This window comes from Aythya ferina (assembly GCF_964211825.1).
Source record: "Aythya ferina genome assembly, chromosome: 1".
NCBI lineage: Eukaryota > Metazoa > Chordata > Aves > Anseriformes > Anatidae > Aythya > Aythya ferina.
This window is the reverse complement of record NC_140296.1, coordinates 132,098,452-132,123,279: the sequence shown is the minus strand read 5'-3', so window position 1 is coordinate 132,123,279 and position 24,828 is coordinate 132,098,452. Positions and strand designations below refer to the sequence as shown.

At 42.0% G+C, this 24,828-nt stretch overlaps 1 protein-coding gene across 3 annotated transcripts in view; it reads right to left on the bottom strand.

Annotated features, from left to right (window-relative positions):
• The window catches only part of STK38L (serine/threonine kinase 38 like), a 50,302-nt gene that overhangs the window by 9,893 nt on the left and 15,581 nt on the right, over positions 1-24,828 (bottom strand). For all 3 annotated transcript variants that reach the window (XM_084506305.1, XM_084506306.1, XM_084506304.1), the window contains 9 exons: positions 10,766-10,910; positions 8,860-8,911; positions 7,456-7,578; positions 6,809-6,892; positions 3,738-3,861; positions 3,036-3,190; positions 2,056-2,158; positions 1,194-1,255; positions 195-312 (listed from right to left, as the gene is read on the bottom strand). In XM_084506305.1, the coding sequence (XP_084362431.1) occupies positions 195-312; positions 1,194-1,255; positions 2,056-2,158; positions 3,036-3,190; positions 3,738-3,861; positions 6,809-6,892; positions 7,456-7,578; positions 8,860-8,911; positions 10,766-10,899 (955 nt within the window). In that variant the 5' untranslated portion in view covers positions 10,900-10,910. Of the gene's footprint in view, positions 1-194; positions 313-1,193; positions 1,256-2,055; positions 2,159-3,035; positions 3,191-3,737; positions 3,862-6,808; positions 6,893-7,455; positions 7,579-8,859; positions 8,912-10,765; positions 10,911-24,828 lie in introns of those variants that run through there.

Here is a 24,828-nt window from a genome sequence, read left to right as displayed (position 1 = left end):
GAGGCATTACCTGTTGCTGTCTTCTTGGAAAGATGGGAGTACTTTAAAGTTTTCTGCAAGCTATGCTTGGGGCTCACTTCAGGAAGTAGTGAATAAAATCCTACTACCTGCACTATGCAGGTCATATTAGGTGAACTAACAGACCCTGTCACCTTTGAATCCTCTGATTCTTAGGCCTGCAGTCTTTAACGTACCTATTAGCATTTCATACATGATGACTCCCAAAGACCACCAGTCACAGAGTTTATTGTACCCGGTCTGCATAAATACTTCTGGTGCAATATAATCTGGGGTCCCAACAGTAGAATAAGCCTGGAAAAAACGAATAAGTTCTTTTAAAAATTAATGCTACCTTTTTTCCACTTTGCAAAACTTTTTTTTCTAGGGGATTCATATATAGTATCTTGGTTTTTGGATGGACAAGAATGCTGAATTTGACAATTCACAATATCTAAAATCCCAAGAAGATTGTTCTTTTACATGAGAAAACACGGATGTAGTGAGAACCTTGAACCTTGAAAGTAAACGGAAATCATCCTCCTAAATGTGGAGGAAAAATAAAAAGTTCCACAATTTGCAATTGATGTTTTTTACAAACTACTGTTCAGTGAAACAAGCAGAGCTGAAACTCTGAAATGCTATGGTTGACAGATGCTTCAGTTTGCTTTAGTTAATGCCAGAATGCCCTTTATTACTTGGCCACTCTGCACTATAAACCCCTGCTGCACCACTTCAGTGCTTTTCCATACTATTCCCATTCAGCGGGAGACCAAACAAGTTTTTCCTCTGCAATTCTCTGAAAAAGAATCATGTAGCTACTCATCTTGCAATACTGAACTGCAGGAATTAAACTCAAGTTCAAACACATAGCCTCAGTCTAGGAGACATATTCAAGATACAGCTTTGCTAAGTGGCTGCTGACACCTGAGATTAGTTAGTCGAGATGCTTGTGAGGGAAACAAAACATAAAGAAGAGCAGTGCCTTGCTAGTCACAGCTCTGAAAACAAACAAATGAAATTATTTGATTTGATTAGAATTTGTGGACTTCGAAAAGAGCTACAACTGTAGCAGACAAGGCCTTTACAGATTTAAAAAACAAAACAACAAAACCGGTAGCATTAATGCCACGTTTTTATTTAATGCTTTCTGTAAATAGTTAAAAACACATATATATATGATGTTATTGACTTACCAGCTGTCGCCTGTTCTTCTTCCACGTTTCTGCTTTTCTCTTTGAGTTCATATTCTGAAATGCTAATTTAGAGAATAGTTATTAGGTAACGAATGCATTTGTGAAGTAAAGGCTGATAACATTTTGTCTTCAAAGGAAAACGATTTTATATCTTAAGAATGCTTTTTTTCCTAGAAATAAATACTTGATTTTCACTGGAGACAGAAAAAGGACAATGAATAACTACTGTCCAATTTGTGGCTGCAAATCACATCAGTAGGATATGTGACTGGCAATTCTAAATTAGCATTTATTTATTTATTTATTTATTTCAGATTGATCTGCAATCAGCAAACGTTGTTGTGGCTGGTAGTGTGTATGTGTGTATTCAGGTATGAAACAGAAGATGACAATGTTTTTTAAACAACAAGGGAAGAATCTGAGAAGAACTGTGGAATAATTTTATGTTTATGCAATAAAATCCTAATGTCTAAGTGTCGCCATGGCATAGAGATGAACAGCTCTACTCTCTTAAGGTTTGTTGTGATTGTCACTGACCTCGGTAAGTCAGCACATGAAACCCATATTTGATCTGGAAGAGCATTCATTTCTGTAACTTCAGTAACATTGTTATGAAAAATGCATTAAAATATAATCACACTACATGTACTTGTGTCTGTATACAAGTGTACAAAAACACATTAGCACTACACAAAACAATTTCTTTCCTGTGAAATGCTCCCATGTCATGGGGAACACATGCATTTCCAGTTATCCAAATAAATGCACTCAGCCTGACCAATTGTGTTTAACCCAGCAGAAATAAAGTATGATGTGGAGCTCAAAACTATTTAAATGTTTACCTAGGACACCTTATACTTACAGAAGTCACTTGGTGGATTGTGTGTAAGGTTCCTGTAGAACTCAGTTCTGTGAGCTTTCTTTAAACCTGTGCATAGCCCAAAATCAGACAGTTTTACATGACCCTAAAAAACACCAAATAAGATAGGAAATAAGATAAGAACAATTTAGAAAGGTAGTGTTCAAAAAAAAAAAAAAAAGTTGTTTTCATAACTGCACTTGCTTTCTTAGTCCATGTGTGAATGATGGACTTGCACAGGACTACCTAATCCAGGGAAAGTGGGCAAATAGTGCCTGATTCTTGATGTATGGAGAGAATGTGTTTTCTCTAAAAAGGGTGTAATTCCTGGGAATAGCTATATCTGCAACAGCTGAGTACAGATAGTTTACTTGGTTTTGTTTTGCACTGAGACTGAAAAAGCCACCAGCACAAAATTATTCTGTTTTGATGTTAACCTAGTTTTAATTGGGTTTCTAGAGATCAGTGCTAGACATTCTACAGGCTTGTGTATGATACTTAGCGGGTCCATTTCATAGCTCATAGGCAGTCAAATGGACAGACTGCTCCCACTCATGAGTGGACAATAAAACAAATGAGATAACTGCAGGAAGTGAACTGATTATTTAGTGTTGTCTGACTGTTTCATGCTTTCCTTCTTCTTGAACTAACAAACTATACCAGTCTTTCATGTGTATGAATTTGAGCATCTGGATGCCCTGAGTGGGTCTTTCCACACTTACAAGGCTTTCCAACTACAAAAAGAGGAAAAAAGAAATAGAAACAAAGCAAAACAAAACAAACAAACAAAAAAAATAACCACAAGGGTAGTTTTGCTTTAAGTGTAGTGAAGTTCTACCATAAAAAGATAGCAACCATTTTTTGTCTTTATTCCAGCTAGTGGTATGGCACTACAGTTTCCCAGTGATAAGCACCACTGTGAATGGCGTTATCTGCAGATTGTAATGTTTAAAGCATAGATAGTTTACGTGCACACCACATGCCTTAGCATCCAGCAGGAGGTTATCTGGTTTAATATCCCTGTGGATGAATCCCAGCTGATGAATAGCATCGATGGCCAACACGGTTTCAGAAATGTAGAACTGTGTCTCTTCTTCTGATAAGGTGTCTTTCTTCATTAGCAAGGTCATCATGTCACCTAATCAAAAAAAAACAAAATACAGCTTATAAATCAGAACATTTTAATGGTGAAACCCCATTAGATTCCAAATTTAAACTTGTTACTATCATTATAGCTACTAATTATAAAATTATTACTGCAAGGACCTACAAACCCAACATACTTTTTCTGCAAACTGGTGTAAAATTGTTGCAATCCTAAATAGGAATTCTAATTGGATAGCCTTGAATAATGCAGCAATTTTTTAATGCATAATAAATGTATTGCACAAAAATTGATCAAGAGTGACTTTTTTAAAACTGTTTCTAGCTTTGTCAGTAAAAAGCAGAACATGGGACTAGAATTATTATTTAATCCAAGTCTATTTTAACATCTTCCAATAATCCTTCCCCTTCACCTACAAATCAGGAAAGGTTAAGTTACCGGGACTTCACTTAAAACATCATTAAAATTTATGCTATCACAAATTACACAGCATGCTTGTTTCTTCACTTCTAGAAAGCTGAAAACAAAGCTAAGGAAGAAGTACTTATACAACTTAGTAACAACACAACATATAGCTTACCTCCAGGTAAGAACTCCATGATCAGGTAAAGATTTCTTTTATCCTGAAAACTGTAAAACATTTTCACTACCCACGCTCCATCTGCTTCAACCAAAATATCTCTTTCTGCTCGGATATGGGCCACCTAAAATTTTTTTAATACTGTTATTAAAGAAGTATTTAATTACTTCAATACCAAATGCCATGCTATATTCCTAATCCTAAAATATATTTTCATGATCTTTATACAAATAAGATATTCTTCATATTTTTTTGCACTCCTATTTTACATAGTTTTTACTAGACCCTACAAAGTCCTCAGAAAACACACAGCAAAAAATCACAGAAATTAACTCAATATTGAAAATAACTATTTACATAACTTCACAAAAGTGGTATCTAGAAAGAAAACACATGGCTTGTTGAGCTTCCTGTTTGTCAGGCAGAACTGAAGAAGTTGGTGGAAAACTGCAGTTCCATTTTTACTGTATCCTAAAATGAACTAAGAACATTAAAAAAAAATAAAATAAAAAGCTCTGTTATGATGGTCAGCTCTGCAAGGTAGCATCCCTACTGCAAACTCAAATAAAAATTTAATGTGCAATTCAGTATGCAGATATTGACATAATTATTGGAAAAAAATAGAGTTTGTTGTAAATAACACAAGAACTAATAGGTAAAATGGTAGATGCTTAATGTTTAATGTCAGAATTTATCATTTTTTTTCATATACGTTTACAAATAAAGAGTTAATAACTGCTTCCTCACAGTAATACTTCACAGTTTAAACTTGGCAAGATAAGCCTGTGGAATCCTCTTTTGCAAGAGTGATAGAATGACTAAATTACTTCCTGCAAAACCTTATCTCTTCAGCATTGTGAAATGTCTGACATACAGCAAACAACCATCTAGCTCCCAAACCCACACTGTACATACTACTAATGGTGCATGAAGCCCTTTCAAATGACACACGGAGACTGCTCCTACCTGTGTACATGGTGAAGCTTACTTGAACTGCATAGCAAATACCTTGACCAAAGGGAAAAAGGGCTGGAATGAATCTCAGTTTGCAGAGATGACCTTAAGTAGCAGTGAGCTGAATGGCCAGTATTCAAGGAGGGCAAAAAATGGCCATGGGCTATTTTAGCAGGGGGAAAGAAAAGGGAAGGGAAGATGGAGCATTTCCGTCAAATGATGTGCACAAAGCTGGCCCAGAACTGATACATTCACCACTGCTGCTGACGTTGGTCCTAGGCAAGTGAGCTTGGGAATGTCTGACCATGCTTAAGATACATGTATTCCAGTCCCAGTTGAGTCTTTGAAAAGCATACTGAGAGCTGCTACCTCATGAATTCACTGGAAACTAAGAGTAATAGAGACAGGAGGAAGGGTGTGTGTTTTACTAGAATGTACCCTAGTTGTGGAAGAAAATGAAAAATATCTGCATGGAAAAACATTTCTTGACAGCTGTAAGATTTTCACATTTCAGATACCAGAAAGTGACTTCTGTAAAGAAAATATGTACCATTATTCCAGATTCAAGCAATATTTACAATAAGCCAAGTCTTCTGCATCTGTTCCTCAGTTCTAACATCTTTCTAATGTGTGTCTTTTTTGTAGGGCAATGCGTTCCCTCTCTGTAGTAGAGGCTCCAACTTTATCTAGCTCTATCTATTCCATACATTCACATTAGAAAAGATTTCTTTCCACCCTCCACTCCTCTGCTTCTAAATGTAGCTATAAAGTATAACATTGAAACCTTGCTTAAAAAGCAGCCAGAAAAACTTCACAGTGCCACCCTGCTTGAAAGTTCTATCTCTCTCGTATTTGTCTTCTGTGATGCTTTCCCATCGAACAAACCAGGCAATGAAAGTTAGAGCAAATAAATACTCTCCAGGGAACATTACAGACACAAGCTAAATGTGGACTGTGATCTAAGCCTCCTTGCCACATCAGGTTATGAAATGAGGGCAGGGCTTCAGCCAGCAGACCACACACATCCTGGCTGTGAGGCAGAACATAATACTCCTCTGTTTCCCTTCATTCAAGGAAACAGCAATGAGTAGACAAAATGTCTGTCCTGGGATGACTTAAAAAAAAAAATGTAGTAGTACTACCAGTACCACTGCTGAGAAAGATAATATAAGAAATAATGATGGGTTTGGACAGGTAAGGAAGATAGAACAGCTTGGGTTGGAAGGGACCCTAAAGACCATCTGGTTCCAACCCCCCTGCCATGGGCAGGGACAGCTCCCACTATACCAGGCTGCCTGAAACCCCATCCAGCCTGCCCTTGAACACTTCCAGGGATGGGGCATCCACAGCTTCTCTGCGCAATCCGTGTCAGGGCCTCGCCACCCTCTGGGTGAAGAATTTCTTCCTAATATCTAGCCTAAACCTACCCTCTTTAGTTTAAAGCAGTTACTCCTTATTCTATCACTACACTCTGTGACTAAGAATCTCTCCCCACCTTTTATTTAGGCTCCTTTTAGGTACTGGAAGGCTGCTAAAAGGTCTCCCCAGAGCCTTCTCTTCTCCAGGCTAAGTAACCCCAACTTTATCTAGCTGCACTTTTGCTTGAGACATCCACACTTGATTTCTATTCTTCATATTGCTAAAAAAGAACTATTGCTAGTTCTTCATATTGCTTTGTCCTATTAGGAATTTGTGGTGAATTCTGGATTACAAAGCAAAAGCAAAAAAACACACACACACACACAAAAAAAAAAAAACCAAAAAAAAAAACACCACAAAGCAAAACAAACAAAACCACTCCAAGAAGCATTTTCTTCGAAATGTATTCTTACAAAGAAGTGCTATAAGGTGCACATTGATAAAGGAAGAGACTAACAGAAAAAAACACCATCCTTATCACTGTTACAAATTGGTTGTAACTAAAACATTTTCAAGAATGCTAACTTCTACTTACTCTGTTGTACTGACCTAGCAACTCCATGGATGTGTTGGACAGCAGTACAATTATTGGGACTACAGAAGTGAAAATAACGACTAAATAATACCTGTCAAAGAGAGATTTGGCAATTTTCTAAGCAAAGTAACTTTGAAATCTAAGGGACCTATACAACACAAACCTGTTCTTTCTCCAGCATATCTGCTTTTCGTAGTATCTTCATTGCATAAATATGACCTGTATCCTTCTTCTGAACGAGACGTACCTTTAATGAGAAAAATAACCCAATCAATCCCATCTACCTCAAACTAAACCCCAGTGTGGAACATAAGAACGGCTCTAAACTGGTGGGCATGGAAAGGTTCTTTTGTTAAACATTGAAAAGCACATGTACAAAGCTAACACTAGTGATGAACAGATGTTTGAAGCAGTCATTGTTTTAAAAAACTAGCAGGCACACTAAATTCCACATAGCTGAGAGACTGAATTTGGTAAAATTCAGGAGTAAGCACAACCATGATATGACACAGGGCAGAGAAGACTTTTATGGAGAGGAGCTGTGCAACTGCAAATCTATCATTTCTGGGTGGATGCATGGGCAACATCAGTTGGGGCTAATAGGAAGGGAAGCTGCAGGAAACAGACCTTTTCCAGTGGCCTTGATAAATCCATGTACGTACTGGTCTTATTACATGTGCAAAATTACTCGAATAGCTATTCTCCTAAAATAAAACTGCTCAACTGAAACTTTTTATTCTTTAATTAAAATGTTTCTTTTTGATGTTCAATCCAATTTTAATATCCCATTCAAGCAAGAAAGCCACAAACCTCCCCAAATGCTCCTCTTCCTATAACTTTCAAAGATTCAAAGTCATCCAAGCCAAGTCTCGTCCTCTTCAGTCGCAGAAACTCTGTTTCTTTGCGAGCATGCTGTGACCTGCGCAGTTTTTTCTAGGAAGACACATGAGAATTTAAGTCATTTGACAGTAGCAAGTCAAGATATATAATCTCTCTTCCTGTAAAGCATTCTCCCTTCCTCTATGAGTACAAAGAAAATGTAAAAGGAGAAATCTTCCTGAATTTCTTGAAGTGTGATCCACAGTCTTTTATGAAGAGGCCTCAAGCACAGCTTTTTGTTTGTTTGTTTGTTTGTTTGCTTATTAGCTTATTACTTACGTATAAAGAGGCAGTAATAGAAACTATGAAAAGAACATATAGGTTCAAACAAGGTGCATCAGACCAAAGGCCAAAGTCACCAGCTAAGACAAGGACTCTGTTTTTCAGCAGCATAAAGGATCAATAAAAGCTCAAACTTGCACCCTGCCAAAAACACAAATGACGGGCAACAAGGAGTCTAACAGGCAGCAGAAATCCAGCTTACCCTATCCTATAACAAAATCTATTTGTTTTAGGGCAGGAAAATACTTGTATTTGAAAGAAAGATCTGTCCCAATCCTGCCATATATTTTGTCCTATAAAAATATCAATGGAATTCATCCTGAAAAAATACAAATGCCAGCTTATGCTCCCAAAGATGCCAAAAATATCTCAGAGGCTGATAATGAAACCCATCAATCAGGCCTGCTAGATTTTGGAGAACAACGACTGTATCATTTAAAACCACAAGATGGCATTACACACCAACATTACTTTTCCCTCTTTCCAGAAGTTATGTCAACCCAAAAAACGAGAAATAAATAGAACTGACTGAGGCTGCTGTTACTATTTATTCCAGTGTCTATTCTGTAAGAAGTACAGACAGCAATGATGTGATAAACCTCAGAAAAGTTCTGAGACATGCCATCTGGAAAGAGTTCCCTTCACATCTGTATCGTAATAGATCATGGGAACACCTGCTTTATTGTTTAAATCAGGAAAAAAAAAAAAAGTGGTTCAGCATTTTGCTTTCTACCCAAGTGCATCTCACCCTTTTCTTGCCTGTAGCCAAATCACATGCCAAACAATTTTAAATTTTGAAAAACATGTTACATACTTGCTGTGGTCATATGCTTCATAATGACTAAAAGGGGTATGAAAAGCCCTCAGCTACTCAAAGCATCACATTCAAGCATATGCACAGCTTGCCTCATTATTTACAAAAGCAACATTCACTTACAAACTAAAACTTACTGTCCTGACAGCTAATGTGCCTGTAAACTCCTCAAATTCCAACTTTAAGAAGTGCTAACAAAAACAAAGCAATCTCTTCAAAGGTTATTCAAGTTGTATTACCTCCTCATCTGCAAGCCCTTCTTCTTCCATAGCCACTTCTAGTTTCTTCTGCCTGCAAAGGAGTAAAACAAGAAGTTTATTTTTTTAATTAAAAAACAAACAAAAAAACCACCATAACACTACAGTAAGACAACCCCTTTTCCTGACATAGTCCAGATACCAAAGCATTTGACTCAAACAGAAATTTGAGAACTTATTGCCCACTCCATACATTTCCTCACTTGTAACCAAACCTGTTGAAAACGTGTAAGTAAATTTAATCATGTACTTATATGATTCCAGAATTAGGCACTAAAGGCCCAACCATATAATCAGCCTAATGGACTTTTATTTCTTTATATAATTGTCAAGTAAGGCTGGTTATTCTGACTCATACTCCTAATTGATAAAAACATTTGAAATGGTGGAAAAACCATCTCAGCTTTACCTCCAGCACCTCAACCCAGCCCCAGCTTCCACCATTGCTCCCAGTCTTGCTGTCTGTTCCATGACCACACAACTGGTCCTGCTCCCCTTAGCCTCATGCTAATTCATTGCACCCTCCTGGATTTGCCACCACCTCCTCTCACGTCTTGCTTGGGCCAGGGCTTGCCCCTCCTGGACTCCTGCTGCTGGTGCCGGCCAGGCGGGGAGGCTCTATGCGGGGTGTGAAGCCTGGAGTATTCCACAGATGGCAGGGAGGCTGCACACAGCAAGGGGCCAGTGTGGATACTGGAACTCTCTCTGTGCACCCCCAGGGTGCTTCTGTACGACTGTCAGGGTGCAGCTTCAGGAAGCTGGTCACCTGCTGGCAACAGCTCAGTTTGAGTGCTGGGTGCCAGGCTGCTCCTGCCTTCCTGCACTTGAGAAAGTGCAGCAGGGTCCCCTAAAAAAAAAGCCCTCAGTAGACAGACTACTCGCCTAAATAGAAGCAACTCAGTTACATGGGATAATGACTAAATATGATGAAGAGGGAAACCCTGCTGTTTGACTGAAAATCCCTCAATTAAAAACACATTAGCAGGAGAATGATAATTTCACATACTGCTGACAATCTGAAACACAACATTCATTACAATCAAGTGCTTGGAGCTTTGACACTTAATTCAAGCAGCACTTCAGCACAGTGGAGCTGTGCACTGATGAGGAGTTAAAGCAGAGATGACCAACGCATACTCCCTCGCACAGAGTACCAGTCAGCATCACACAGAAGAAACTTAGAGGGTGGGTACAATGTTACCCCCAAAACTCTTCCTTCCCAGTCAAGAGCCTTCCAACACTTTGTTACCAGCCCTACACTCTTTCCCGCCATCTATTTCCATTCTAACAGCTCTCTGCCTCCTTTCCTCACTACATCATCCCATCAAACACCTCTAAACCATCAACCCTGTTCCCCATGACTCTCACACTCTCTTCTGCAGAGTTTATGAGTCTTGGCATGAGCTCAGCACTGCAGAGCATGAATAAACACCACAAGCCACTGCCTTGTACAAAAACAAGTTACCAAACATCAGCAGCTCTGCAGCATTTGCCTCTGTAGGGTTTATTCCCTGTGGCACATGTGAAGGAACCGGAGGTCACCAAAACCACGCACACAAGTAAAAACCTCACATGTGCAGCAAAGTAAGACCACACACAGAGTGGTTTCCATAAAGTAATAATAATTTGAGAAGGTGATAAGTTGCACGAGAACTTCAGCAGCAGAGGCGCTCAGTCACTCAGTGACTGCTTGGTGCAGGAGGGCATGTTCACAGGTCTGCCAGCACAGACAGCAGCTGCACCTTTAGGTGATGAGCTCCTTGTTATCAAGTAATGAAAACCTGCTGAGACCCACTCTGTGCACAGGGCTGAAACTCCTCCTGAACAAATGCTGCCAAAAGCCAACCAAGAAAAGCTGGAGAAAGGTGAGAGAAAGCAGAGCTGGTACCTTGTTTCTCTCTCTTCGTGCTGGGTAATTAGGTTGCTGTAGAAGTTCTCCAGCGTAAGCTTGGCCACTGTCACTCTCTCCCGGGTGTGGTTGCTCATGGGAAAGGATGTTGTAGTCCCTGCAGTCATCGCCATGGTAACATGCACTGAAACAGAGCACATCAAATAATTACTCACTTGGAAAAAAAGTGGTTATGTATACTTCTTTCCTACTCTCCGTCTCCAAAATCTTAGACACTATAGAAATCACAGGAAAAGCACTGTTCTTAATATATAAGAAACTCCATTTAAAAAAACAAAAAACAAAAAACAACAAAACACTGTATTATAAAACTATCCCAAGTTACCAGGACTTACTACCCACTCTCTAACACAAAACAAAAAAAAACAAACACCTCATGTTGGGAAAATGTACCTCTGGTGGGCTTGAGCCCAGCCTGGGGGAGGGAAGAGATGGCAGAGCATGGAAAGTAAAAGAAAAAAGCAAGAGGATGGGGCAGCTCCCACAGCTGGATGTGCAGGATGGCTTTGTGGCATCTTCAGACTCCGGAAATGCTAAGGACTACCAGAAGGACAGGAAAAATGAACAAAAATCCTAACACTATCCAGAGGTGACTTCAAGGATAAGGAATACCTACCTGATATCTTAGAATTCAAAAGGAGCTCAACAAAATTGCACATGGACAGTTGGGGAATTTTAGAAAGTATCACGTCAAAGTGAAATACTGGCATCACCATATCTTAAATGGAAAACTTCCGTATTTTTCCTTTTTTTTTTTTTTTTAAAGCAACAGCCAACCAGCAAGAATAGAAAACTCTTCCCCACCACAAGAGCATTAGGCTACCAGCATTTCGGTTTCATTCATTTACCACTACCCCTGTGCCACACCGACAACCAGATGAGGGCTTTCTGGAGCACCCACTCTTTACAGAATTCCCTGTGCCAGAAGAACCCTTTTAATGAAGGACAAAGGCATCTCAGGGCAGTCCCAAGCTCCTTGCAGCTGACGGGTTAAAAGAAAAAGTCAACAAGAGGAACAAAACACAGTGTGTCCTAGGAGGACTCATGCCCTACCTGAACATGGGCTGAGGCACACCAGCAGAGCTGCTGCTCCACCACAGAGGGGAGCCACAAATAACAGCATCTTTGTTTGCTCAAGGTGTTTATTTATTTATTTATTATTTTGAAAAGCTAACCAGAAGTAAATACACTTTTTTCTTTTCTTTCTTTCTTTCTTTCTTTCTTTCTTTCTTTCTTTCTTTCTTTCTTTCTTTCTTTCCTTCTTTCCTTCTTTCCTTCTTTCCTTCTTTCCTTCTTTCCTTCTTTCCTTCTTTCCTTCTTTCCTTCTTTCCTTCTTTCCTTCTTGTAACCCCTCTAATTTCACCAGGGGATTTTGAGGAAGACAAACCTTAAATTAGGTTTATGATCTTCAGGCAGCCCTTAATACCTTTTAAGGTAAAATAATTAAAGGTTTCATACAGAAATAGACTTGCATTTCTACATCATATAGGAAGATTGTTTAATTCTGTCTTGTGTTTTTTTGTTTGTTTGTTTTTCTTTGTTTTGGATGCGCTGGCTACTCTCTGTGAGGACAGCACTTTATCTTGTGAATTTTTAATTGAATTTGGGGTGACAATAAGATATTTGTTGCCAGAAATGCAGCTGCTGTATCACAAATAAAGGCTTTTTATAACATTATATGGCTATTACTTTAGCCATGTATTTTAGAGTGTGCAAGATGCTGGAGCTCTGAGAATACAAATGGATCTCCCCACACATGTGCAAGGAGGTTTTAATAGCACTACAGCTGTTTTATGATGATGCAGATCTTTATTTTTTTTAATCATTATTCTGTCCCCTTCAATTTTCTACTAGAGAAAGATGAGAGCTGTCAACTCCCAGTAACTGTCACTGAAAATTCAGGGGCTACTTTCTCCATACAAAAACATCCCTTATGCTGGACACTTTTCCAAAAGTTAGGGAACTTTGCTGCACTCTACCTGCTAAGTCTGCTCTCCTACATTACACTACCTTTCTTCCTTGATAGGTGGGAAAAGGTAAATATAAAACAGGTATCTGAGAGCAAAACCGGCAGGCAGTGTGTTGACACACCCAAATTAAACAAATGCTGAACACACACCAGCATCCACGATTAAATTATTTCAAGAAATTATCTAGCAAAGTAAAAACTTGCCTTCTGATGGTTTTGCAGTGTCAGGGGAGTGTAGCATTAGCCCAGGCTCGGAGTGGATTAACCTTTCTTTAAGGTAAAGCACGCCCTAGCATCAGCAGGCAACGGGCTGTTTACCATTTGTACGCCTCCTATTCCTGGTAGGATAAAACCACACTGCAGTTTTGTTTCCCATTGATTTGTTTTCCCCATGCTCCTATAGTTGCAAATGCCGATGCTACCGAAGAGTGAATCTAAGTCATTTGATTTTATTAAGCCTGTGAAAATGAGATAACTGCTCTGGCATCAGCACACCCCACTATTTATAGCAGGGCTGAACTTCACTGTGGTGCTACAGTAAGAAAACAAGAAGAGAACCCAACCAGTAACCTAGTGAGCTCAGAGAAAGCTCTTGATCCACAGGTCATGCCGACCTCCCCACCATACCACAGCACAAGCCCACTAGGACAGGAGGGAGATGGCCACAGGAGCATGGGCTGCCTGTACCCCACATGGCCTCACGTGCCCCAGTGGCCCTGAAGCTCTGCCGGGTGAGGAGGGATGAAGGCAGCTGACATTCGCTCTCCTTGTGGTTGGTGCCTGGCCCTAGATGGCTACCAGTCGGCTCTGTCACTATGGGGTAAAAGCGTTGTGAATCTGAGAAGCACTGTGAGCTCTCCAGGTTCCCCAACATAAGTGGAAAAGGGCTTGAGGTGGCAGGACACCCAATGTGCTCAGCAAACCCTACTCAATTCACAACAGAGAAAACCTCTTTGTCCTTTTTCCTCCTATCTCTCTGCTTGCACTATCCAACCCCAAAACAACGCACAAATCTGCATCTCAAACAAAATATGCAGTTGGGAGCCATCAAGTAAAATATTTAAGTATGACTTTTGTAAACAGCTGATGCTGGAGGAGGGGGTGGAAGGAAGAGGCTTCAAAGCTTCATTGCCTGAACCCTGCTTTTACTGACCTCACCACGTTCATGGGAATGTTTTGAAGAGGTGCCACCCACAGCTCTTGGAAATGCCCTCAGAAGCTGATTAACCCACCCCAACTCGCATAACTTGGCAGAGCATCACTGTTCTCCTCCTGCTGCAGCACTGGCACTGCACTGGGCTCCCTGGAGCACAGGAAGCTCACATGAGCTGACCAGGCACACTTCGCTGCAGCTCCTCTGGCTGGCAAAGACCGAAGGCCTTTCTGAAGGGCCCGTTGCTTTGGAAAAAATGATACACCACAGGCTCTGAATGAGAGAGACATCAAAACAATCTAATCAACAGGAGGCGCTGAGCTGTGTGTGGCCTGCGGGACAAGGCCTTGGAGCTGCCAAGAGCAGAAGAACCATATGTGCTCTTTGGCCCAGGAATCAGGTTTGTGCCGCCTGAACAGGTGGCTAAATTCCCAGTGTGAGACTTTCTCCCAGTGCCTGGTCTGCTCATCAGTTAGCCCCTATGGCAGGGACACAGAGGAGAGAGGAGTGAGGAGCTCTAGGTGTGCAAAGCATCCCCTTGTCGCCCTATATGAGAGGTAGGTGGGATAGTGGCATGGAGGGCACCACCAAAGGAAGAGCAGCAGAAAGGGGACAGCAGGCCCCATGCTAACTAACTGGAGATTAAGAGTCCCCTCTGAGTAAGTTTCTCTCCTCACCTGCTATCTCCTTCCTGGTGAAAAATGCTGCCTGGCCCAAGCATATATATTTTTTTGCTTTACTCTGAGATACATGTATTTTCTAACTGGAAAGTAAAGACAGGCCAAACAGTAGCTACTACAACTTCAGCCTCTGCTCCTATCTAGCATGGCAACTCTATTACAGCATTGATTTTCCTGACAGTGTCTCTACCATTGGAAATCTAGCTTCTGCTGCACAACTGGTAACTCAAAACTCACATCCTCTCCAGGAGGCTTCTTGGCAGCTCCCACAGTCCATCAGCAGTGTTTTCATATTAGATTCTCAGATTAAGGCTCTGGTTAATTAAAGCAAAACATCAGAAGTATCCAATCCCGTGTATTAGTAAAAACTCAGAAGGGGAAAGATGAAAGAAGTCAAGGCCCCTGGAGATCCATTCTCCCCTAAAGAAAATGCTTGGCACTCAGCTGGGTTTATTTTCTAATCAGGAGAGGATGAAGACACAAAATCCAAGCCTCGTGCACATGGTCTCTCGCTTTCACAGCTCCCGCTTGGGACACTTGGAGCTGAGGGAGGGCGCAGAGCCAGGGAAGCATGAAGCTCCACACTTGATAATCTTAGAGCCTATTTTTACTTACCCAGATGTGCTACAAGGTGTCAAGAAATTTACTTTATTACCCTATGCCTTACTTTCCAGCCTGCAAACATGGAGCAAAAGGACAGGGATGTGGAGTAGACAGCATAACCCTAACACTTTTTATCACCAAACATTTGAACTGTACCTCACAGTTCACCATCACTAACTATCTCAGTAAAAGACAGCTACCTCCCTCCAGAAAAGACAGGGAAGTCAATCATTTCAGATCCTTCTGACATTCTTCTGATCTTTCACATTTACCTTTTTAAGTGACCTTTTTATTTCAATGAGAAGGTGAATATGCGACCACTTGCTACAGGCAGTGAGAACTGAAGCCAATCGTTCCATGAAGAATGCTGCTTGCCTTATTAGGGGGTTCACGTCTCAAGATACTACAGCAACCACTATGATCAGCTCTTGCTCTCTTACACAGACAGCCGGGAGAAAAGCAAACTTGTGCAAGCCGGACAGGGACAGTGTCACGACTGGGCTTTGCTTCCATAAGACTGGCTCTGAAGATGCCAACCTCCTTCCAGGCAGGTTTCCTGCACTTACACCTTGTATCATGTAATTTGGTTTTACTATCAAATTAATCTGGATCCATACTATCAAATCAATCTGGATCCAAGTCCCACAAAGGAAATATTCTTATTCTTGAAACCATGCATACAACATAACCATACATCAGCCCAACAGTAAGTTTACTCCAGACTTGTTACTAAATGTGTACTTAAGCTACTGAGCAAAGAACACAATTCTTTCAGAGACAAAAATATGTATTTCTCCACGTGACAGCACTATGATGCCTTCTTCATGCCGCTGGGTCTCTGACACTGATTTGAAACATAAAGCTACATACATGTTGAATGGCATACTGAATGCCAGCCCCTCCTCTCAAAACAGCCATGCCACTTCACAGTAAGGCTGATAACAATTGTCATTTAGATACCCAAGCACGCTCCTAACCCCAGGAATTAGGAAGCCAGTTCCCTACTGCAGTAAAAATGTTAAAGCTGCAAAGTTTATAAACTCTAGTTTATAGAACTAGAAACTAAAAGAGACACAGTTTTGGTGTCAGACTTGTTCCAAAGTAAATTCACACAGCTCAATACAGTGGTTACCTTCAGAAGTGCCAGTTATCACCACCATGTGTAGCACTGGAGTTCTTCTGGGTGAGAAGCCAGGGAACACTCGGAGTAACACTGCTCAGCTCTGTACAGGCAACACGGCAAAGCAGCTAGCAAAACTGGGCACTAAACCCACTGGTGACTGGAATTATATCTAAAAAATAAAGTGCTATCTGGGAAGACAGAATGGATACAGCACAGATGGATGTCTGAGCACCAGCCCTGCCAACTCCAAATTGCTCAGATTCCGTTAAAGAGAGACAGGATATTTATACACATGTATACAAAAAAAACAACCCACCATACACAAATAACTGCATGATTCACATCAAAAGGCAGTGGGCAGGGACAGATAAATGCAACAAGCAGCCAAAGGCTCAGCAGGATGAGGTGGTGTGACACAGCAGCCGGCGAGGGGAGGAGCAGCAGCTGGAGCAGCAGCCGCCCAGGCTCTGTGGGCAACTTGTGGAGCACGCAACTGTGCATACTGGGAGCTGATATGCACACAGGTAGCACGGATAAAAGTGTTGTGGGACAGCTGGTAGCTCCAGTGATTGGACAGAAGGAGAAAGTGGTCATGCTGTGTTAACAGCCCTGAAGGAAAAGGACTTTCTGTGCTACGGGTTCTTCCAGCACAAATTTGGCAATTGTGTCATGCCTGTTTTCACTGTCCCATTGTTTACACCAAACCTCCTCTCAGAGAAGTTCTCTGCCTTCTTCTCCTACAACCCTTTTGGAATCCACTTCCAAAACTTTTGAGAAACCTCCAGAAACACACAAAACACTACAGAGTCCTGAAGCCTTGGGACAGCAAGCAAACAGGAAAAACCCTGCTACTGCCATCTCTGCCAGCCTTGGGCCAGTATTTTTCAAGTCTTGGAGCTAGATCTTAGTGCTTATGTTATCCCAAAACAAAGACTGCCACCGTCAAAATACAGTCTTGCCCAAAGATTTTTAATTAGCATATGTGAACTTAAATTCAGTGAGTTTTGACATTAGTATTCTTTTTTTTTTTTTTTTTTTTTTTTTTTCTGGCATCTGGGTGACACTAGCTGCGCTACTGCTGTTACTGAAGTTCATTGTTGTTAGACCAGTGCGTTTGCCGAGCACTGCTCTGGGATATGTTTTGGAAAGGAAAATATTTTCTTCCTACATAATTTATGTTTTCGGTAGTATTACAACTCACAAGCCTCTATTTTATTAAATATATCTGAAGGAGGCAACATTCCCTGCCAAATACAACAAATCAGATACTTCACACGCAGATTTTTCTTCTTCGGTGTTATTGCCAAAAGCAGATCTTTTTGACATCCCCTGGCTTTTAGTGCAGTCCCCATCTGAGAAGTGAAAATGAAATGCAAAACTGCAACAAGCCTCACTAACACGTTAGCCTTTCATTTACCTTACTATATACTTCATTTCCTTTAGTTTGTTATTCGTTCTCAAGGCACGTTATGTTCACTAAGTTTTGCTTCTTTAAAGTTACAGCATGAATTACATTTGCTCTATTTAAAGCAGCACTAAGAAGCAGAGTAAAATTAGCCCCATCAGAACAGGCTCTGCTATTTAAAAGCAAGAGATGCTCAAATGTTTTAGCCATTTTAAGCCATTCTCGCTTTCCCCACAGAGCACCCACACAAGCCACCCCTCGTAGCTGCGTCTGAACCCCGCGACTGCCCTGGTCCCAGCTGACAGAGAGAGAAGAGTGGTGCTCCCAGTGCCTGACTGCCATGAAAAAAACATACAGAGATGTCAGGACATGTGCAGAACCCCAGTAGATGGGGCTGGGGACATGTGAGGGACCTGTGGCTGCTGCAGGCTCCTAACACCACAAACCCCACCTGCAGCCAAGTACAAAGAAAGGGCTCGAAGCAGGTGAAAATCCCTCCAAAATGACAGCAGCAAAAGCTCCAGTTATAAATTCACCCCAAGCTGGCATTAGCCAGTGCAGTTTCTGAAAGAAGCCGTCCCACTTTCCATCCAGCCTCGCTTTCAGCCATCTTTTTGCTTCTCTCCCATTGCCACTCAGTGCTCCATGCCAGCATGAGAGGTGGAGTAACCTGGACGGAGTGCTGGGGCTCCCAGTGCCTCTCTTTAAACATCTCGGTGAGGAAGGTTTTGCCAGCATTGGTTGTAAAAGCCCATCGGTCCCTGGGCTGGGGTCTTCGGTCCCTCCAGCCCAGCATGCCCAAAAGCGAGAATGAAGCAACAGGGCCTTGCTTTTACAACGTGCCTCACCGAAATTAATCTCACGAATGGTTACAACACATCCGTGGTAATGATAAGGAAGTATTTCCTAATATGGAATAAAAACTGAATATTGGAGTTCCACTGCACTCCAGGATTTCCTGCTTTTCAACCAAGGAAAGCAGCACGAGTCTCCCATGAACACCTGCCTGTGATTCAGTCCTGCTTCCAGCGAGTGGCAAGCATGACTGACAAATGGAAATTCCTTTCCCTGACAGGAAAAGATACCGGGTGGTAACACTGCGTGTGTATATACAAAAATATATACATTTATGGCATGCATCTATGGGTATATATATAAACTAGGCATAAATAGAAATGTATATGCACATTAGCAAAAATACTTTTGATGTGAAAATTATAGCTTCAGCTTTCATTAGTAGTGGGAGATCGGCAGCTCCATCCCACAGTACAATCTTCAGACATCCTGGTCTAGGAGCATTGGACCTTGGCATTGAATGACTGCAGTAAATATTTTCACGAGCTCAGTCCTTCCAAAAAAATCACTTTAATTTCTTTACAGGAGGGCTTTTTCAGACAACAATCCAAACTTTTGGGCTTTAATACCATTAAAACCACTGTGCACATGGCCACAAGACAGACAAACACGTGCACCCCATTAACCTTGGGTAGAGGGGGAAAAACAGAAGAGGTTATACATCTGCTCGGTCAAGAAGGATGGAGAGCCAGGGCACAGGGGGGCTGGTGTACCCTCGCTGCTCTGTCTTCCAAAGAGTGCTCCAAAGATGAGGCCAGCTCTGTGCAGTGCCCCAGGGGCTCAACATGGCAGGTCTCAGCACAGCACATGATGGGGGAACCAGATCGGCAGTGCCATGCAGGCCTCCCTCTCTGAGGGGGCCAACAAGGGAAATCAGCAGTCTGCTGAAAAGGTAATGGTGTAATTACAAAAGGTAATGGCATGGTATTTCAGGGTTGGCTTTAGCTTGCTGCCATCTTTCCTCTCTCTTGCGTCTCCCCAGGTTCCAATGTGGTGTAGATCTTTGTCCTCAAAGAAGAGCTGCATGGTTGTAGACACTTCTACCTACTGAAGTAAGTGCATTCATCTGCACCTAAGCATTTTGTCAGCTTTTAGCAAATACTTGTATCCACACATATTCAAGAAAATCTTGTTTTAAGACCTGCTAAATTAATTTCCTTGCACAACATTTTACTGCAATGTTTTGGATCATGAAATAATTTTTATTACAGAGCAAGAGCAATCCTTTTAGAGGTCACTGACCAGAACTCTGCTTCCTCCTTGGTTACTTACTGGTTTTCTGGATAAAAGTATACTCGGGTCCAATGAAAGATATGTTCCACTTCAAAACACATACAGCTGTCTGAAAGTATATTTCAGTCACAGTATATTTCTCCAGGTCTGGCTCTTTCATGGCCAAGAGGTACAACTCAAGAAAGTAGTAAAAAATAAAAGATGGTTCTAATATGACATCTGCATAAAGCTTCCTTGAAATTGTAATATATTTTCAGCCTTGAGACAAAAAATTCAACTCTTTAATTTTAGGGATGCTAAGAAGCCTTTCTCTTTTCTAAGGAGCTTAAGGAGGCAGGAACAGAGAGAGGCTTCGCCTTTGGGAACTAGGAGGGATTTTTGTATTGGATTTTATGGCAGGAGAAGATGGCACTGAATTGTTTTTTCTTTTTTGGTGATATATGTTCAAATTCCTGACTCCTGCTAGGCTCTTTTGAAAATCACATCAGTCACAATTTAATATAGACATTACACATAATAAGTTTGTGACAGCAAAGGAGTTGGCAGCTAAACAAGATGCAGGACATCAATGACCGACCAGCTACAGCCTGTGCTATGCCTGCAGTCAGGGTTAATGAGCACAACAGATCCCTCTGGCCTTAAAAGCTACAAACGCAGGTGGTGCATCTTGTTAGTACGTGCAGTGCCGGAGATCAGATGCTTGCCCATTCAAATCCCACTACAACAGTTAATTTCTTTAACTATGGTTTTTGGAGAAGGAGACACCTGTTGGCACATAAGCAGATGACCATGATGAGACCCAGGATACAGATAGGAAAAGATGCGTACAGTCTCTTGACCCAGAGAAGAGGAATACGTGGTACCACCTTCCTAGAGGCTGAAGCTGGGAAGCAGATTTGGGAGGTAGAGATGGGCCCTGCCCTTACCACCAAACCACCAGGAGCTCCAGCCCTCTGTACTGATGAAGGTCAACAAGGCCAAGTGCTGGGTCCTCCACCTGGGGCACAACAACCCCAAGCAGAGCTACAGGCTGGGAGATGAGTGGTTGGAAAGCTGCCTGGCAGAGAAGGACCTGGGAGTATTGGTGGATAGTTGGCTGAATATGAGCCAGCAGTGTGCTCAGGTGGCCAAGAAGGCCAACAGCACCCTGGCTTGTATAAGAAGCAGTGTGGCCAGCAGGGCTAGGGTATTGTTCCCCTGTACTTGGCTCTGGTGAGGCCGCACCTTGAGTACTGTGTTCAGTTTAGGGCCCCTCACTACAAGAAGGACATGGAGGTGCTTGAGCGGGTGCAGAGAAGGGCGACGAAGCTGGTGAGGGACCTGGAGAACAAGTCCTACGAGGAGCAGCTGAGGGAGCTGGGCTTGTTCAGCCTGAAGAAAAGGAGGCTCAGGGGCAACCTTATTGCACTCTACAGGTACCTTAAAGGAGGCTGTAGCAAGGTGGGGGTTGGTCTATTCTCCCACGTGCCTGGCAACAGGATGAGGGGGAATGGGCTAAAGTTGCTCCAGGGGAGGTTTAGGTTGGATATTAGGAAGAACTTCTTTACTGAAAGGGCTGTTAGGCACTGGAATGGGCTGCCCAGGGAAGTGGTGGAGTCACCATCCCTGGAGGTCTTTAAAAGACGTTTAGATGTAGAGCTCAGTGGTATGGTTTAGTGGAGGACTGGTTAAGTGTAAGGTCAGAGGTTGGACTAGGTGATCTTGGAGGTGTCTTCCAACTTAGACGATTCTGTGATACCCAAGGTGGATAGAAACACTGCTTCCTGAAAGAGCCCTAACAGCAACAATATAATCCCTCCAGGGCTAACAAGGGCAACTGAACAGAGAAAGCACTGTCATTCTGTCTTACCATCAGACTGGTTTAGGGAAGAAGAGGCAGGGTCAATACAACTGTGCTTTTGCATTTCAACAGCAGCTGTGTATCACTTTGAGAACAAAAATACACTGCGAGGGGGTAGCTGGGATTTGAGGTAGAGGTTTAGGTAAAAAGAAAAGCAAGTCTTCAGGGTTTCTTTTATTTTTTTTCCCTTCTTCAGATCTCTGAGGCTTCGTGCAGCCCACTGCCTAACACCACAACTGCTCATCTCTAGGGCTAAGTGTGACCAGGAGTGCTTTGTTACGGGTATGTGTACATATACACATTCCCTCCTACACACACACATATATCCACCATTCTAGAAAGGAGGGGGGGGGAGAGTAAAGAAAGGCAAAGAGAAGATTTGCACCTAGGTGAAAGATGATGAGGTTTGTGAAGGGCATTAGTTTCCTGTGGAAGGTCATTCTCCAGTTGTGGCCTGGGAAAGCTCATCCAAAACAGGTGGAGTTTTCCATTAACTTAATCTCAGAGATTCAATTCAATTATCTGGTTTCCTAGCTAAGGGACAAGAGAAGCACAAGCAGGGTGTGGGTGGGCAAAAACTCTTGCCATATCCAGCTGTAATAGAAAGTGAGTGGGAAAAGGAACAGAGGATATGCTTATTTGCTCAGGTTTCTAAAACATATTGAGGCTGTAGTGTATCTGCTACACCACAGTTAAACATACAAAAATGGGCAAATTTCCAGATTAAATAAAGAAAACAGGAAAGAACCTAATTTCATATGCTTTCAAGATCAAATTGATTATGACAAGAATAAGAGAACAAGATGACAGCCTCTCTAGGAAAGAGCCTTTCCTACCAGTAAAGCTTTCAGAAGTGTCTAGCAGCATGTCCCGGGGGTAAAGCGGCTGAGAAAAGGACTGAGGCTCATCAGTAAGAAGCACTCTTCATGCAACATAGGTTACTTAATATGAAGGTATGGGCTTCATAGGAAGGCAGAAGGAAAAGCAACTCCCAAGTTCCTGCAGAACAGCTCACTGCTACTTTTCAACATGCAAGCCTCTACTGCCCTATAAGGTGACTAAGGTGACTCCATTTCTTTATCCAACAAGTGGAGAGGAAGACAATTGGAGTTACCTGCAGGAAGCCTGAAGGGAAATGCCAACTCAGTGTCAACAAAGTGTAAAGATGGAGACCAATGGAGTGGCAAATAAAGAGGACTTCCAGGCAGTGATCTGCACTGCTTGACGAGTTGGATTCAACCAGCTATTTCCCATAAATAGTAACCAAGACAGAAAACCCAAATAAGCTCTAGGAAGAATGAGATCATTTCCACGTTTGAAACAATATTTAATGTTGACGTTTCTTATGGGAATTGGGCCCTGGGCACAAGGCACTTACACAGAAAGGACAGAAGTTGCTGTTTCCAGGAGTGTCAATGCAGGTCTCTGAATTGGTTCTTGGAAAGAGACAGAGGTCCTCCTCTCTCCCCCTCCAGCATTCTTTATTGATCCTTCCCATCCCGGCCACACACTCCCACTGTATTCCTGATACTGCAGCAGTTCTAAGGTACTGTCCATCTCCACACCCCTGGAAAGGGGAGATATTTCTTCCACAACATCCGTGAGCTAGTTTGTCCCACCCTCCAACTACACAACTGCCAAATCCAGTGAAAGGGGAGTAATGAAGCACATGGATTAGGCATAGGGAAGAAAGGGATGGAAAGGCTCTGTCCATTCTGCAGGCACCTAAGTTTGGACATCCAAGCAGGGTTTGGATACACCTGTGGCAGCAGAAGTACAGGACTGTCTGTTCTCCCTGTGTCCAGTCACATCAACAAGCTACAGGTTTCACAGAATCACAGAATCACAGAATTTCTAGGTTGGAAGAGACCTCAAGATCATCGAGTCCAACCTCTGACCTAACGCTAGCAGTCCCCACTAAACCATATCCCTAAGCTCTACATCTAAACGTCTTTTGAAGACTTCCAGGGATGGTGACTCCACCACTTCCCTGGGCAGCCTGTTCCAATGCCTCACAACCCTTTCAGTAAAGAAGTTCTTCCTAACATGCCATACCCTAACTACAACAACTGTTAAACAGAGGTTAACTCTCTCCAGTGAGCCACGTTCTTCTTGCACCAGATTTTGCTGGCTCCATTTAGAAACAGGCTGGTGGAGTGGACAGCTTTGCAAAGATTTCAAAAGAGGCTGTGGCAAACCCCCTCCCCCCCCCCCTTTACTTCAAGCTGCATCAATACAGAACACAACTTGTTTGATTTTGATGAAAATGATCACAGTGAGGTTAATGAACAGCTGAACACCTATCCTCTATATGGTGTATCAAAGACTGCACCCTTCATGAATAACCGTGGCTAAATTTACAAAGACCAGGAAGGATTTGTAGTATGTGATGCTTCTGCTTGCATCAGCAGTTGCTGAGTGCTTCTCCTGGAAAGCCGCTTGGCTCTGGTATGCTGAAAAAAGCCCACTGTGGACAAGCATGTTCAAGCAGCAATGCTAATGTGGACCACACGTCTACACTACGCAGAAGAGAGACATACTTTGTGCTTGAATCTGAATTATTTTATGAGCACCCAAGAATGCTGAGAGCAAAGTCCAGTACCTCATTTACAGTAAAACACAGGAATATCCACCTTAAGGCCCTCTCTAGTTTCTCACTCATTCCTTAATGCATTTCCTCTTGTTCTACTCCACAACTCTACCAAAAGAGTTATCAACCAAGGCATCCCTAACACATCCCCAAAGGTGACTTGAGGTAGACAAATCTTTCAGCAGAATAAACGCACATTAAATTCCTGGCATTTAGCAACGATGCAAGTGTTTAAATTGTGAATATTTTGACATTTCTGTTTCTAGTTGTAGATGATGTATGTACAGAGGAAGGATGCTCTTGTGGTTACAGCATGGGAAACTGCATCAAGTAAAATAGAATCCAAATCATCTGTTCTTCCCATGCACTAAAACAAAACCTACAAAAACAAACAAACAAACAAAACAAAAAAAACAAACACCACGATATAGGGTGTGCCTCAGTTACCCTACATGAGAACTGACACATCATTCCTGTCTTTAGCAGGTCACATTAGGAGGCTTAATGAGTTCATACACACAAAGAGCCTGAGCGCTTAGGAGAAAACATGCTGGAGGAGGATTAGTGTTTTTACTTATGCATTCTGAAAAT